The sequence below is a fragment of the Heterocephalus glaber genome, unplaced genomic scaffold (assembly GCF_053883595.1).
Source record: "Heterocephalus glaber isolate CG9 unplaced genomic scaffold, H.glaber_assembly_v1.0 deba00001600, whole genome shotgun sequence".
NCBI classification, from domain to species: domain Eukaryota; kingdom Metazoa; phylum Chordata; class Mammalia; order Rodentia; family Bathyergidae; genus Heterocephalus; species Heterocephalus glaber.
The window spans coordinates 16,030,686-16,048,593 of record NW_028258372.1 but is presented as its reverse complement, the minus strand read 5'-3'; the positions used below and the strand labels follow the sequence as shown (position 1 = coordinate 16,048,593).

At 35.9% G+C, this 17,908-nt stretch overlaps 1 protein-coding gene across 8 annotated transcripts in view; it reads right to left on the bottom strand.

Annotated features, from left to right (window-relative positions):
* Positions 1–17,908, bottom strand: part of Rasal2 (RAS protein activator like 2) — a 330,126-nt gene that overhangs the window by 165,160 nt on the left and 147,058 nt on the right. For all 8 annotated transcript variants that reach the window (XM_004853375.3, XM_004853376.3, XM_087194374.1 and 5 more), the window contains exon 3: positions 6,862–6,988. In XM_004853375.3, coding sequence (XP_004853432.1) covers positions 6,862–6,988 — 127 coding nt within the window. The remainder of the gene's footprint in view (positions 1–6,861; positions 6,989–17,908) is intronic.

Sequence of the window (17,908 nt, the reverse complement as noted above, 5' to 3'; positions counted from 1 at the left end):
CTGGTAGCCATTATTTTACTCTCACAATTTGGGGTGGAGGGCTGAGAAATGAGTCCAGGATCTTTTATATATATATATATGTATGTCCCCAGCCTTTTGGAAAAAAAATTATTTTGAGACAGGGTCTCCCTAAGTTGCCCAGGCTAGGCTAGAACTTGTGATCCTCCTGTCTCAGCTTTCCAAACTGCTGAGATTAGAGGTATATACTGCCACATCTACCTTACCTTCAACTATCTGTGATCAACTTTTTCTTCTCTTATCTTCTCTAGAGATAAACTCTTTTAGATTTCATTTATGAGTAAAATCATGTGATATTTATCTTTCTGCACCTGACTTATTTCACCTAATGTCCTCCAGTCTAACCATGTGACTGTCAATGACAGGATTTCAGACTTTTTTATGGCTACTATTCAAATTTTATTTCTGTCCGATTTTTAAAATACACATAATGTTACTCATACTTGGAATCTAACAAAGTTGTCTCATAGAAGCTGAATTTTTCCTGGTATCTCCCAATCCAGAGATCTTAGGACCTTTCTTCTCCTTGATAATATACCCAATAGCATTATAATACTAGAGTGGAGGTATAGGTGCAAAGAATAGCTGTTTAGTGAAATGAAGAAGCAAACATGACCTAGGAATTAACTAACCTATGTTCTGAGTACCATCAATTCTTAGTACTTGAAGATTCTGATAAAAATAACACTATTTTTCAGCTTTAATCTTTGCCACATTAAGATCTGATTTTCTCAAATGAGCTATTCCATTTACTAACTTCTATTTGCTTTCAGCTTTCAATTTGTGTGCTCACGTCCATGTGCATGTGTACATGTGTGTACATGTGCGTGTGTGGGGGGGGATTTTTCTGCTCATTCTTTGGACCCTTGAAGGACCATGTCTATAAAATAAAATCTCTTTACTACAGCTTTGTGGGGCTTCTCCAAGGAGTACAATCAGATATGTAGTTTCAATTTGTCCTTTCTCTCTCCAGAAGTTCAAGCTGAATCTGAAAAGCATTCTCATTTATGCCACTCAGTTCCCCTTCCTGCTAATTCTCCAAATACCATAGTGGTTTAGTGATCTTAGCATACATGTACTCATATACTAATATTAACATATACTAATATTGCCTTAGGACTGATTAAGAGGAGCCCTATCCAGGTTTCACATTTTAGAGGACCCCGCTCTGATTTTCTTGGGCACCAATTCCCAAGAATTTGAAGGTACAAGGGCCAGGAATTTAGCTCAGTGGTACCGCACTTGCCTCACAAGCGCAAGGTCCTGAGTTTGATCCCTGGTACCAAAAAAAAAAAAAAAAAAAGAGTTTGAAGGTACAAACTGGGAAAGCAATGTTAACATTATACAAATGACTTTTGTGACTCAGAAAGAGAATCCTTTATTTAAGAGACTTGACTGCCATCTGGTGGAAAATTTATGAAATAACCACAAATCAATGACAATGACAAGGACCCTGGGAATCACTTCCACATAAGTGAATGGATCTCTACCGCAGCAGGATGAAGAAGATAAGAGCATTTATCTTTTTAATTGACAAATCTGATTAAGAGTAGATTGGTAGTAAGGTTGGTTCTGTTACAATGCTTGCTTTGAAAATGTTAGTGTTCCAACACAATTTATGTATTTTAGGGAGCAATTTGCACATTACATAGATTCTGCTTATGCACAATATGATAAACACCAAGTGAACAAAGACAAGTACATCCAGCTGAACAAGGCCATGTTGAACACACAAAATACTGATACTCATATACAGCTTAAGCAACTACTACCTGCCTCAGTTTACTGTGTGTCCATCACACCTGAACACATTTTATGTAACAATATTCCATGTGATTTTATAGCTCATTACTTTACAATAATCTTATAAACTATTCTGACACCCACTACCACAGGCAAATTTTAGGATTGTATCAAGGTAAAGTGCTATATTTGTTGTAGTTTTTTTTTTAAACCTAGTTCTTACAGCTTTTACGTGTTACTGACCTTTTTTTTTTTGAGACAAGGTCTCATTACACTGGCCTGAACTCACAATCCTCCCAGCTCAGCTGTCTAAGTGCTGGCATGCACCAGTACATCTGTCTGACCAAATTTTTAAGAGTAGTGCTTCTAATTCAATAAACCCTGTGATTTTCACTGTGCAATTTTGCATAACGTGGTGATCTTTAGTATTACGTATGTCACATTACAGCTGAACTGATTGTCAAAGGCTACTTTATCCCAGACTCAAGCTCATTTTTCCAGAATATTATAAGTTTCCAGGTATATCTTAGAGAACCAGATTTTAGAGGATAAATATATACTAGCTCCTGATTTTTAAGGAAACCCAAAAGCCTTGAGGAACATTATTCCAAGATTTTAAAAAGCCTTGGACTCATTTGACTTTCTCAAATTACTTGCACATCACTGAAATATATTAAGGATGGAATATAAGTATTAAGGCTGTATATTCACAAAGCTGTCATAGTGTAAGCTTGCTTATAGATATCTGTCCAATTACCTTAGTTTTTTCTTTTTAATAGGAAAAGAACAAGACTTGAAAATTTTAGGAATCTTCAAAGAAAATTATAAATATTAAAATTTGAATAGCTGGCTTTAGTTCTAAAAGGCTTTTGACATCTTCTTTCCTAAGGCTTTCCTAAATATATCAGAGGCATATTATGTCAAGTTAGAATTTAAATGCATTTATTAATGTTTATGGGGTTTGTTTGTTTGCTTGTTTTTGGTTTTTTTTGAGACAGGGTCTCCCTTTGTAGTTCAGGCTGGCCCTGAACTCACTATGTAGCCGAGGTTGGCCTTGAACTTGTGGGCAATTCTCCTGCTTCAGCCTCCCGAGTGCTGGGATTACACTTATGTGCCACCACAACCAGCTTGTTTACAGGTTTTCAAGAACTGCACTATAACAACAAATATACTATTACAGGCTCAGGTGCTTTAGTTTTTAAATCCAGAGATGGTGTAAGTAATACCATGAGGTTACTTTAAGATTTTATCAAAAAATAGAGGCATGAGATCTCTGAGGCTTGAGTTACTACATGTTAAGTTTTTAATTTATCAGTTTGATCTGAACTTTTAGAACTGACAAAGCCTTGGAATTATGAATACTAGGTATCTTCTAACTAAATCAGCTTTATGATCTTGTTTATGATGTTACCTACAAACAAATGTTCTTACTCATTTTGGCACGAGAGAGTGAGCTGTACTGGAATGCCCACGCAATAAGAAGACTGCAGAGTTCCCAATTCACCTCTATGCTGCATACCAGCAGCCATTAAACAATATGAGGTAATATTAGGCAATATTAGGGATTATTAGCAATATGAGGCAAGAAAATTTCTTTCATAAATGTATAGCTCACAAAAATGTGCACTGTTCGGTGTTCACTTTTCCCCTTCCAAGATATTTGATAGCTATATTTTTAAACATGAAATTGACTTCACAGGTTATATTTACATTGAAAAGAAATATTTACTAATTCTAGTTCATATGTTTCTATAATCAATATACCTTCCACTATTTATATACAAAGAATTCTATCATCTGAAGAAGTCATTTCCTTTGGAAAACTTACCTAATCATGCTTTCTATGGTTTGAATTTAAGTTATCTTTTGATAAACAAAATAAAGCCTAGATTTTTTCTAGATTTTAAAAATCTAGAAGTAGGTGCTTTAGAAATTATGTTTATATGCCCAAGAAAACACCATATCATATTTTCAGTGGAAAAGAATTTGGTGAACCAAAATTCATATCAATTTTAGCTCTTCAGTAATTTGTAAAGCTTTATAATCTAGCTGTCCAAGAACTCGATCATACTATCTCCTATTACTCTTCCTCTTGCTGCTAAATTGCCCAGGCTGGGCTTGAATTTGTAGTCCTCCTGCTTCAGTCTACCAGAGTGCATACATTATCCCTCAACCTCATGTTAGGAAATGAACCCAAGGCCTTCACACTGAAGGATGTATCTCTAGCTCCTTTTTCATTTTTTTAGCATGCGTGCATTTGCATGTGTGTGGTAGTGCTAGAGGATGCCATATTGTAATTCTGATCTTGAGAACTGGAAGACAATATTGTCTTCTAATGTATGATCATGGTATAGTCCTCCATTTACTTAAATTTACTGTTTTCTTCAATTATGTTTTATAGTTCTCTACATGGAAGTCTGGGCATATTTCTTTTTATATTTTCCTATTTACTATCTTGTGATACTATGATAAATAATATATTTTAATTTTTCATTTCCCATTTGTTGGTATATAGAAATATCAGCAGAAATACAATTGATTTTTGTATACTAACATATTTTTGTTTCTACATGTATTCATTCTACCTAAAAATCTTCTAAAAGCAAAAATCTGACACTTTTCACTCTTAGAGACTGGCATAGAATATTACATACACAAAATTATTCTGAAATATCTAAAACAAGAAATTTTTACCTAATGATAAAACACGAGATAAAAATAGGACAAAAGAATAATTATTTACCAAGATTAGACAGGCATGTACCATCTACTGATGAATGGATAAAGATGATGTAGTTTTTTTATACAACGGAATACTACTCTGCCATAAAAAGGTTAAATTTGAGACAGTTCTAGGTAAATGGATGCAACTGAGACCACACTCTTACGTGAAATAAATAGGACACACATGTTTAAATACCACATTGTTTCTCTAGTGTGAGACACAGAAAATGTAAATAAGGACCAAAATGCATAATAGATACTGGGAAATGGGAAGAAAATGTTCGAATGGGAAGGGGAGCAAAGGGGGTAAGAAGGAAAGAAGGGACAAGAAAACAGAAGGAAAAAACTGGAAACAAAGCTTTTGTAAATAAGGAAGGGAAGAGGGGTTGAAGGGAGGGGAGGGGATTGGGGAAAAAAAAGATTTAAGATACATCATGTACAGGTACAAATTCCCTGTGATGAATGTGATCATTATGTCTATCTAAAATGTACCAATAAAAAAAAAAGAAAGAAAAAGATTAGATGGGCATGTATGATAGAAGTCATCATTTTCTTCTCATTTTTTATAGGGTGGCATTCAGTGTCAATTTAGGACACTTGCTCTGAAAACAACCGTGAGGAACCACAAGGGAGGGCTGCTGCCATGCTTTTAAGGCAAAAGGCAGTGGACCAGCTCTGGCCAGACATGTCTGCCCCACATCTTAGCTTACCACTGGCACCAGTACCTGGACATTCAGTCCTCTCTTCTCTAACACTGACATAATTCTACAGACTGTGGTTATACTCCCTCGAAATCCACTGACTTCTGTGTGTCAAAGTTTGAATACTGTAGTCAATGCTTCCTAAAGAAGTGGTAAAGACAGCTGTCAGTATAACATTAAAAATAGCAAAAGCAAAGGGATTGAAAGAAAGTGACTGTAAGCCAGTTTAGTGCACATGAAATATCAATTAATGTGAAATATAAACAGGTTATAAAATGGTAAGACCCAGACAGATTCTTAAAATAAATTAGGCTCATACTTAAACTGGTTTCAACACCTGCTGAAGAGGTATAATGGAAATAAGATGACCTGAAATATGTTTTCTCCAAATATGAACAGTTGGAGACACTTACTAACTTGACTAATTTCTAGAAAAGCAATTATAGATACAAGGTAAAAAGGGAAATCAAGGATTCAAATTCTGACCAAGAATTCTGAGAAACATTTAGAAAACAAAGAAAAAGACAAAACCAAACCAAAACCTGATTTTAGAAAACACAACCAAATCACAGAATTATAAATATTGACTATCACAGAGACAATAAGTGGTTCTGTTTTTTCTACCTAACAAGAGTCTATGACTAAAACTAAACAGCTCACTAAGCACATAATAATCAACAGCATGAAGAACCACAGCATTTCCTATTTTCAAATTCCTTCATTATTTTAAATGACATAATCCTTAAAATTATCTGGCTAGTTTAAACATTTACACATCCATTGTTAAAAAATAAAAAAATACCTAACAATACATTTGGTATGAAATTGGGGTGGGGAGAGCTACAGGGAGTTGCTTTGCTTTTGACATTAATTCCTTTAGTATATGCAACAATTGAAATGAGGTATTCTTTGTGGGGTTTTTGTTTGTTTTGCTTTTGGTGGTGCTGGGGATCAAAGCTAGGTCCTCTTACATACAAGGCAAATACTCTACCACTAAGCTATGTCTTCAGCCCAATATGGATTTTTTGGTTGGTGCTACTGTTGTTTTGAGACTTTTTTTTTTTGAGACAGGATCTTGCTCTGTGTTTCAGACTGGCTTGAACTCAGTATGTAGCCCAGGCTGGTCTCAAACTCCCAGTGATCCTCCTGCCTCAGCCTCCCAAGTGATGGGATTACAGGTGTGCACCACCATGTTCTACTTCTCATGGGTTTTCAAGAATTTTCCCTTCTGTCATCCACTCCAGTTCTGAATATAAACTTATGAAATATGCAAAACTATCTTAGCTAACTTAGCCTAGGCTATGTCTAAAACTACTCTATATTTAGTTCTCATTGACTTCCCTATGAATATTAGTACTTCAACAAGATCACTGTTGCTCTTTCAAAATCTAGAGCTGAGCAATAAACACAGAAACAACATGCCATCCAACCTGCACAGGACTAAAGAGTACTCTTATCAGCTTGCATTCAGATACATTCTAGCTTTGTAAACTAACTTTCTTGTCACCTGGTTATACACAATAGAACTCTCTAATGACTTCTAACTCTGGATTCCCATGTTAATTTCAATGTACTCACAGGAAACACAGGATGTTCTGTCTTACTGTACCAGTAACAAGACCACAAATCACCCAATACAAATCTAGGAATTTCTGCCCTGTTAGTATTAGCTTACCCAGTTTGCTGGTGCCCTCTGGTGGGTATTCAGGAAACTGGCCCTCGGAAGGGACGCTGACAGTTCTCCTTAGGCATCGCCCTTTAGTGGAATCTGTCTGTTGCTCCTGTCCTCCTTCCACAGGTATCTAGTAAACCAAAAGAAAAAGAGCTTAAAGTTAATATTGAACTCTCCATAACAGCATTCTGATTGAATAATGTTTTCTAGTTAGTGAAGATGGAAGTGTGAAATGAGCAGAATAAAGTAAGAGAAGTGTACAAATATGGCACTAATTAACCCCTTTCAGGAAGTTTTCTTTAAAAAGAAACTGAAAAATCAGGAAGGGTGAGTAAGCAAATTAGCTCACATGAAGTATGTACAAATCATGTCCAGGTGTGCAGCTGCTCTGGGAGCTCAGAAAACAAAACAAAACACCCACACAAATACAAGTTTCTTCTGCATCAGAAATTAGTTCACAAGCTCTACTTTTATCTAGTGTTCAAAGAGGTAAATGGAAATAAAAGTTGACAAGATTCATCTTCAAAATTCTCTTTAAAGAAGGTGGGAGTTTTTGTTAGATAGATACAAGTAAAATTATTAAATTTTCTTCAATTTTACAATCAAGTACTTAGACATAGATAACAAAACATTTCTAATGGAAGCTAATACAGATACCTGTATAGATACCTACAGAAACTAGTATGCTTTCTTTCAAAGTTGAGGCTGTTTCTATAATTCTAAGATAGTTCTTCTGGCATAGTTTTAGAAAACATATCAAGTGATTGTAGAAGTGGAATAAGAACGATGAATATAAAAGAGATCTCTAAGGCTAACAACTATTTTAAAGCTTATTCAGAAGATTATCACTGTAAAGTAATGATATGGTTCTAAGTTCCTTTTTTCTGTTTGTTTAGGGGCCAGGGGTAGAACAGTCTCCTCTTACCTATAGAAATAGGTTCAAGGCCCTCAGTGGATACTTGAAACGACATATAGACAACATAGTACTCTCTCTCTCTCTATATATATATATATATAATTTTTTTACATAGTATATACTTATATGTACTATGCTTTTGTCCTATACAAAGTTAAGTAATAAATTAGGCAAAGAGATTAAAATAGGAATAATAGGAGAGCAATTTTAACAATATATTATAATAAAAGTTAAATAACTGTCTCCCCCTGCCCACCTCAAGGTGTTCTAAAATAGTGTAATTTTACCTTTTCACTTAAAGGAAGCATTTTATAGCTTATCTTTGGCATATTTAAATTCTCAGCATGACTGCTCTTGTGCTTTGGGGTTATTTTTAAGTAAAATAAGGGTTACCTGAACACAGGCACTGTGATACCTTGACAGCCTATCAGATAACCAAGACACATGCTAAGTGACTAATGGGTGAGTAGCGTATACAGTATGGATATGCTGGAGAAAGGGATGGTTCAAATCCCAGGCAGGAGGAACCAGGATACCACAAAACAGTGCAAAATTTAAGACTTATGAATTACTTATTTCTGAAATTACCACTTAATATTTTCAAACTGCAGTTTGCCATGGATAACTGAAACTGTGGAAGATAAAACCATGGATAAAGGACGAACACTATAATGCTAGGTATGCAGATAATGAGCAAAGACATTTTACAAATAATTATCAATAACTTGTATCAGAAGAATTATATTGATGATATCCTAAGTAGTTTAGTAAATTATATCAACAATTAATAATTGTTCCTAATTTTTATGGCTCTTGAATTTTAATAATAATTACTATCATTTAATTCTTATTGTGCACAAATCCAAGAATTGTGTGTGACATTATGAAAGCATGATAACTTTTCCTTGTTCACAGGTGAGGGATAGTTTATTTTTCCAAATGATTGCAAAGAACATACACTGTATCAATTGGCCCAACAAAACTGGGACAGGTGCACATGCCTTTGCTCTGCCTCAGTAATCTAATTCCTATGACTGAGGTCAAAGAGATAACAGAAAGGGAAGCTCTCTGTGTTACTGAGAATCTGCACTGGATCTTAGCCAAAAGGCCGAGAAGCGATTGTTACTGAGAATCAGAAGAGCAAATTCCTGAAACTTCCAGAGCACTGAAAATTTTCATATCTTTATAGTCCCCTACCTCATTACACTTAGCTGAGAAACTGAAGGGCAGAATTAAGAAAAATTTTAAAAATATGTTGAAACCATATAACAGCATCAACAAAGGCATATACTTTCAAAAGTACTCTGTAATGTAAAACTTCACGAACAGTAATCTAAGTCACCCATCCCTTTCAGGATGGAAATTATCTCTCTTTAAATAATTAAAAGAGTATCACTGAAAGGTTGAGTGACTCCTTCCTATTAAGAAAGGCAAAAAATGAGGCTCCTAGGGCAGTGAAGCTCAGCTGGTCCCAGCACCTGGAAGGTAGCTCCCTGCCTCCATCCGAGGCTCCTAGGGCAGAGAAGCTCAGCGGGTTCCAGCTCCCGGAAGGAAGCTCCCCACCTCCATCCCAGGCTCCTAGAGCAGTGAAGCTCAGCCGGTCCCAGCACCCGGAAGGAAGCTCCCTGCCTCCATCCCAGGCTCCTAGGGTAGTGAAGCTCAGCTGGTCCCAGCACCCAGAAGGAAGCTCCCCTGTTGCCATCCCAAGCTCCTAGGGCACAGAAGGTGAGCCGCGTGGGCGGCAGAAGCACCCCCCCCCCCATGGAAATGAGAAGACACATAAACAAGCCTCAAAAACAGACTTCCAGATCACCTACAGCAACTCCAAAGGGAAACGAGATGGAACACTCTGATACTCAACCACCTGGACTCTCTGAACTGGCAACAAAAGAGGATCTGGGAAAAATGAAATCAGAAATAATTACTCAGATAACAGCAAAGATTTTGCTCATGGTGCAAGACAGGATTAATAAATCTAGAGAGGACACAGATAAAAAAATAGAGGATCTGAGGAACATGATGGAATCCCAACATAGGAAACAAATGGAATCCATAAAACAGATACAAACAGATTTCCAAGAGATTAAAAACTCCATCAAAACTCTGCGCAGCAGAATGAAACAATGTGAGGATAGAATTTCACATATAGAAGATAAGATTGCAATTAGTGACCAGGAAAAGAAAAATTGCTTTAAAATTGTAAGGGAACATGAGAAATCAATCCAGCAGCTGCTAGACGATGCAAAGAAGAATAACATAAGACTGACTGGAGTCAATGAAGAAAGAGGAAGACAGTGCAGATGACATAAAAAAACTCTTCACAGAAGTGATGGCAGAAAACTTCCCAAGGAGGGGAAAAGAACTTGATATACAGATAAGTGAGGCATATAGGACTCCAGCTAACCTTAATCAAAAAAATCTACACATAGGCATATAATAGGATTCCAGAAATCCAACAGAAGAATAAAATTCTACAAGCAGTGAGAGAAAAGAGGCAAATCACATACAAAGGAAAGCCCATCAGAATCACAGCAGACTTCTCAATGCAAACCCTCAAGGCAAGAAGAGCTTGAGTGATATACTTCAAGCCCTGAAGGAAAACAGCCTCCAACCCAGATTGATGTACCCTGCAAAACTATCTTTCAAAAGTTATGGAGAAATAAGATGCTTTCATAATAAAGAGCACCTCAGGAACTTCATGAATACCAAACCGGCACTCCAAAAAATTTTAGACAATGCCCTAGGAAAAGACAATGGGGATCACAACCCCAGGAAACCCATCAGAATGAATCCATTGGGCATGACAAATTAAATGCAAAGGGGGAGAATCCAACAAAAAGAAAAAGTCATGACAAGGCTTTTAAAACTTTTGACTTCATCTCCCTAATGAGTGTATAATTCAATCGTATTATTGTACTCATTAGTATTCTTCTGATTCTAGAATTGCACACCATTCCTTGTGCTATACTGGCTATTTATCATCTTATGTCTACATTTTAATTGGGTTGTCCATTAATGAGCTCTAAGAATTCTTTAATTCTGCTCATAGGTTATATGCATTGTAAATATGGTCTCTTTAAGCACTACTTTTCATTTTAATGATGTCATTTAAAGTTCTAAATTTTGATGGAATCTCATCAATATTTTTTCTTTTATACATCATGGTTTTTGTATCCTAGGTAGTTCTTGCCTACCCTGAATTCATAAATATTTTCCCTTATAATTTCTTCTTAAAATTTTATACTTTTAGGCTTTCTTATTTAGGTTCATAGATCCCTTCAAGTTATTTTCATGTACTGAAATAAAGGGTTGAGGTTAATTTTTTATATACGGATACCAGGTGTTCTAAGTGCCGTTTGCTGAAGACACTATCTCTTCCTTGGCTCTTGAATCGAGTTTATATTCTATAAAATGCTAATGTTAAATGATCTTTCAAAACTCAGTGGACCATATATGTGTGGTTCTATTTCTAGATTCCCTGTTTTATTCCAATGATCTATATGTCTTTCCTTACACCAACACTGCCTTGATTACTGTAGCTTTAGAAGAAGTCTTAAAATTGGGTGCTAAACATCTTCCAAAACTGTTTTTGTTTTTGGCTTTTCTGGGTCCTTTGTACTCCTACATAACTTTTAAATTTCAATATCCAGTTCTTCATTTATAGCAAGTATACACAGACCTGAATTTTTATATATACCTTGTGTTTTCTAATCCTGCTAAATTCAAGTACAAGTTCTAGGGGCTCCTAGAGATTTCTTAGTATTTTCTCTGGAGATGATCATTTCATCTACATATAAAGATTTTGCTTCTAACTTGCCAATCCTATCCTAGTTGTGTCATTTTATTGCCAGACTATTTTGGTTTAGACCTATGTTTCAAAGTCTAATGGACAGAAGAAGAGTAGGCATATATGCCCTTGTTCCCTACTTTAGGGAGAAAGCATTGTATCGTCTCCATTCATAGAAGGAGTTTTTGTTGGAAGTATGGAGTACATGTCTTTGATCTGTTGAGAAGGTTCTATTCTACTTCTAGTCTCCTGATAGCTTTTACCATGAACAGCTGTAGAATTTAGTCCAATACTCTTTCTCCAACTAGTGACAGGATCATATGGCTTTTTCCTTTCTTCTGTTAAAATGATGACTTTTGGGGGTGGATCTTCCAATGCTGAACCAACACTGCCATCCCTATAACAAAACCACTTTCTACATACTGCCAGATCTGACTTCTAAGAGTTTGTTTTGTTAAACAAATTTCTATCTATGTTCATACTTTTGTCTTCTATTATCTTTATCCAGTTTTAGGATTAGCACAATGTTGAGTTCCTAAAATGAGGGGAGAAGTGTTCCTTCTTTTTTCTGCTTTAAATGTTTGATATAATTTATCAGTTAAAATGTTTATGAGCCTGTTGTTGTCATATAGGTAGGTTTTCAAGCTAGGAATATACTTTCTTTAATAGGTGCTATTCAAATTTTATATTTCCTCCAGAGTTAGTTTCATTAATTTGTCTTCTAAGTTACTTCTTAGAAGTTGTCAAATTTATTTCAAAAAAGATTTTTGTAATATGCTTTCTATATCCTTTTAAATTCTGTAAAATCTGTGGTAATGTCTCCTAGATCTTAATATTGTAATTTTAAAAATGTATAACTGATATTGTGTTAACAGGAAGAAAAGGTCTACAAGAGCAGGGGAATTGGGAGGGGTAGGGGAAGGGAAAAAAGGGAAAGGAAAAAATATGAGAAGAGGAAAAAAATGGAAACAAGGTTTTTGCAAATAGGGAAGGGTGGAGGGGGTGATGGGAGGGCAAGGGAAGGGGAAAAAAATAAGAACCAAGAGACTCATGTAATGGTACAAGATCCCAATGATGAATGTAACTGTACTGTATACCTAAAATGTACCAATAAAGTTAATGGGGAAAAAGAAAAAAAGGCAAAAAATGTATCCCTCTACATGCTTTAAAAGTAGGAGAGGCGGTAAATTTGGAAAAGAAAAATAGTTTGGATTTTCAGCAGATAGTTGAATCTAAAGAAACATAACTATTTTAATTCTAAAAATGCCTATTACCTGAAATTACAAAGGCTTAACTTCTGCAGAAAAAAACTGTTTACAGTGTTTTAGAAGAGGATAATTTGATTTGTGGAAATTTATAAAGGTCACATCCATGAAAAAGAAGAATCGATGCTTTATCATATACCTTTTCTCTGCCATATATAAGGAGATAATAAATAAAACATACCAAACTTCTTATTTGGACCTAAAATTCACTCAGAAATATTTTCTTAAAGTTTTAATACAGACTCTTCATTTCTGATTGCTGAAACTTAAAATATGATGCAAGGATTTATTCAAACTATCACTCTTAAAGATTAGGGCATTTTACTTAAAAGGAAACATGGTGGCTTATTTTAAACTTGAATTTTTAAAGAATGTTTTACTTCTATACACTATATAGATTGATAAATACAGTTTTTAAAAGATATTTACCTTTTACTCCTATAAAATTGGACAGATCATAAATCAAGCCCCTTCAAATGAACCAAATTTGAATTGACAAAAATCTTAACGTTCAGCTAAAGATATTTTACAAGAACAAATTTTTGTTGAGAAATGTTATTATATTAAATGGCCTAATAACATATTTCTCGGATTGTGTTTCCACTGCATGTCATATATGACTGTATCGACATTTAAATTAGGGAGAAGTTTGGCTTATGTGGAGTATGCTAACTAACTGGAGTTTTTTTCCAGATCACTATTTGTTCAATGTTGGTTCTGGAGGACTTTCTGAAACAAATCACATCCTCTGGTGTCTTGTTGGTGCTTGAGATGTTTTTTTAAGTTATATGGAAAAATGTTTAAGTGCTTTTCAGTTTTCTTTTGAGTTCCACTGTATTTGAGTATTACTGTACTTTTTAAAATCCTTTTATTGGTACATTTTAGGTGAACAATATAATGACATTCATCATTGGAGATATGCACCTTTACATAATCACTCTTGGTTCTTATTTTTCCCCCTTCCCCTGCCCTCCCTTCAACCCCTCCATCCCTATTTACAAAGACTTTGTTTCCTTTTTTTCATTTTCTCATATTAATTCCATTCCCTTCTTTCCTTTCCCCTACCCCTCCCTCTTCCCCTTCTCCTTTGCCCCTTTTCTTCCTATTTCACATTATCTATTGTACCTTTTAGTCCTTATTTACACTTTCAGTTTCTCACACTACAGAAACTATTCGGTATTTATACATACGTGTCCTATTTACTTCACTTAAGAGTATTGCCTCGATGTGCCTCCATTTAGCAATAAATGTCTCTAATTTCTCATTTTTTATGGCTGAGTAATACTCCATTTTATAAAACAAACCCCACATTTTCTTGATCCAGTCTCCAGTTGATAGGCATTTGGGCTGTTTCCAAGTTTTAGCTATTACAAAGTGTGCTTCTATGAACATGGGTGCACATATATCATGGTGGTATGATTCTTTTAATTCTTTGGGGAAGATACCCAGGAGGGGAATAGCTGGGTCAAATGGGACTTCCAGTCCTAGTTCTTTGAGGTATCTCCATACTGATTTCCACAGTGCTTGCACCAGTCGACACTCCCACCAGCAGTGGAGCAGGGTTCCTCTTTCCCCACAGCCCCGCCAGCATTTGTTATTGGTTGATTTCATGATAGCAGCCATTCTTTCTGGGGTGAGGTGGAATCTCAGCATTGTTTTCATTTGCATCTCTCGAATGACCAGTGATGATGAACATTTTTTCATGTTTATTTGCCATTTCTACTTCTTTGTGTGAGAAATGTCTGTTCATTTCAGATGCCCATTTTCGGACTGTGTCTTTAAATTTGGGTGGTCTGATTTTTTAACGTTCTTTATAGATTTGAGATAGTCTGAAGGGCCGCTGGTGAAAATTTTTTCCCACATTGTGGGTTGTCTCTTCACACTGCTGGTGGTTTCTCTTGCTGTGCAGAAGCTTTTTAGTAAGAAGAGATCCCACTTGTTGATTATTTGTGCTAGTTCATGGGCAAGTGAGGTTTTGTTTATAAAATCTTTTCCTAGCCCAATGTCTTCAGGAGTTCTACCTAACCTCTGTTCCAGCCAGTTCAGCGTTTCTGTTTTTATATTTAGATCTTTAATCCATTTTGATTTTAGTTTAGTGCATGGGCAGAGGTACAGGTCTAGTTTTAATCTTTGGCAAGTTGAAGCCCAATTTTCAACACCATTTATTAAAGAGGCTATCTTTCCTCCAGTGAGAGTGTTTGGCTCCTTTGTCAAGATGAGGTGGCTGAGTGTATCTGCAGTTGTTTCTGCATCTTCTAATCTGTTCCACTGGTCCTGAGGTAAGTTTCTTTGCCAGTACCATGCTGTTTTTATCACAGTAGCTTTGTAGTAGAGTTTCAAGTTGGGAGTTGTAATACCCCCTGCCATGTCTCTGTTACCTAGAATTGCTTTTGCTATTCTGGGTCTCTTCTTGTTCCAAATGAATTTTTAGATTGTTTTCTCAAGGTCTGTGAAGTATGCTGCTGGGATTTCAACTGGGATTGCATTGAATCTATATAGCAATTTTGGAAGTATGGCCATTTTCACTATGTTGATCCTTCCTACCCAGGAACAAGGGATGTCTTTCCATTTTCTGTTTTTGTCTTTTTTGGTACCAGGGATCGAACTCAGGACCTTGTGCTTGCAAGGTAGGCGCCAGAACCACTGAGCTAAATCCCCAGCCCTTGTCTTTCCATTTTCTGATATCCCCTCAATCTCTTTTTTCAAAGTGCTATAGTTTTCAGAGAAGTCTTTGATTTCTTTTGTTAGGTTGATTCCTAGGTATTTCAGTTTTTTTGGACACTATTGTGAAAGGAATTGTTTGCCCTATATTTCTCTCAGTGAGTCTGTTGTTCGTGTAGAGGAAAGCTATTGATTTTTGTGTGTTGACCTTGTATCCAGCTACTTTATTGAATTTGGCTATTAAGTCTAGAAGACTTTTGGTGGAGTTCTTGGGGTCTTCTATATAGAGTATCATGTCATCTGCAAATAATGACAATTTGACTTCTTCATTTCCTGTCTTTATTCCTTTTATTTCTTTCTCTTGTCTAATTGCCGTGGCTAATGTTTTCAAAACTATATTGAACAGGAGTGGTGATAGTGGACATCCTTGTCTTGTTCCTGATTTTAGTGTGAAGGATTTCAGTTTTTGACCATTTTGTAAGATATTGGCTGTTGGGTTTTGATAGATGTCTTTTATCAGTTTGAGGTAGAGACCATCTATTCCAATTTTTTGTAGGGTTTTTATCATAAATGCGTGTTGGATTTTGTCAAATGCTTTTTCTGCATCTATTGAGATGATCATATGGTTTTTGTCTCTGGCGCTACTGATATAATGTATTACATTGATTGATTTGCATATGTTGACCATCCCTGCATCCCTAGGATGAATCCCACTTGGTCAGGGTGTATGATCTTCTTGATGATCTTCTGAATTCTATTTGCCAGTACCTTAGTAAGGATTTTTGCATCTATGTTCATTAGTGAGATTGGCCTATAGTTCTCTTTTTCAGTTGGGTCTTTCTCTGCTTTGGGGATCAAGGTGATGCTTGCTTCCAGGAATGATTTTGGGAGTATTGTTTCCCTTTCAATTTCATTGAAGAGTTTAAACAGTAGTGGCAGTAGTTCCTCTCTAAATGTCTTGTAGAATTCAGCAGCAAACCATCAGGACCTGGGCTCTTCTTGGTTGATAAGTTTTTAATTATGTTTTCAATTTCATTGGTTGATATTGGGTTGTTTAGAATTTTTAGGTCTTCTTCATTCTCAACTTTGGTAATTCCTATGTGTCTAGGAATCTGTCCATTTCTTCTGTGTTTCCCATCTTATTGGCATATAAGTTCTGAAAGTAGGTATTGATGATCCTCTCGATTTCTGCTGGGTCTGTTGTAATTTCACCCTTTTCATTCCTAATTGCATGGATTTGGGCCTTTTCTTTCCTTTTTCTGATAAGCTTGGCTAAGAGTTTGTCAATTTTGTCAATTCTTTCGAAGAACCAACTCTTGGCTTCACTGATTTTTTTGTACTGTTTTCTTAGTCTCCATTGATTTCTGCCCTGATCTTCATAATTTCCTCCCTTGTATGAGCTTTGGGTTTGTCCTGCTCTTCTCCTTCTAGAAGCTTGAGGTTCAGCATCAGGTTGTTTAATTGGGCTCGTTCTGTTTTCCTAATATGAGTATTCACTGCTATGAATTTCCCTTGTAAGATTCCTTTCATTGTATCCCATAGATTCTGATATGTTGTGTTGTCATTGTCATTTATTTGAAGGAACTGTCTGATTTCTTCTTTAATTTCCTCTGTGACCCATTGGTTATTCAGAAGTGTGTTGTTCAATTTCCATGTGTGTATGAAGTTTTTGCAGTTTCTTTTGCTGTCGATATCCATTTTCATCGCACTATGGTCTGATAATATACAGGGGGACAACTTCAATTCCTTTGCACTTACCTAAATATGTTCTATGAGCGAGTATGTGCTCTATTTTGGAGACCAACCCATGTCCAGCTGAAAGGAATGTGTATTCTGATTTTGTGGGGTGAAGCACTCTGTAAACATCTGTTAAGTTCATATGTTCAAGAGTTTGAGTTCTAGTATTTTGTTGCTTGATTTTTGTTTAGTTGATCTATCTATTTGTAACAATGGGGTATTGATGTTCCCCCACTACTACTGTATTAGTGCTTATATGGTTTTTCATGTCCATTAGTACTTGCTTTATATAGTTGGGTGCACTAGTGTTTGGTGCATAGATATTTATGATTGTCATATTTTCCTCTTGGATTGTTCCCTTTACAGGATATAGTGTCCTTCTTTGTCTCTCTTAATCAGTGTTGGTTTGAAATCTACTTGGTCTGCAAAGAGGATAGCTACTCCTGCTTTTTTTCGGGTTCGCATCACATGGAGTATTGTTTTCCACCCTTTAACTTTCAGTCTATGAGTTTCCTTTTGAGTTAAGTGTGTTTCTTGTATGCAGCATATTGCTGGATCTTGTTTCTTCACCCATTCTGCCAGTCTATTTCTTTTGATTGGTGAGTTGAGACCACTAACATTAATGGTTATAACTGATACGTACCGAGTTATCATTGCCATGATTTTTTCTTTTTGTTTGATCCT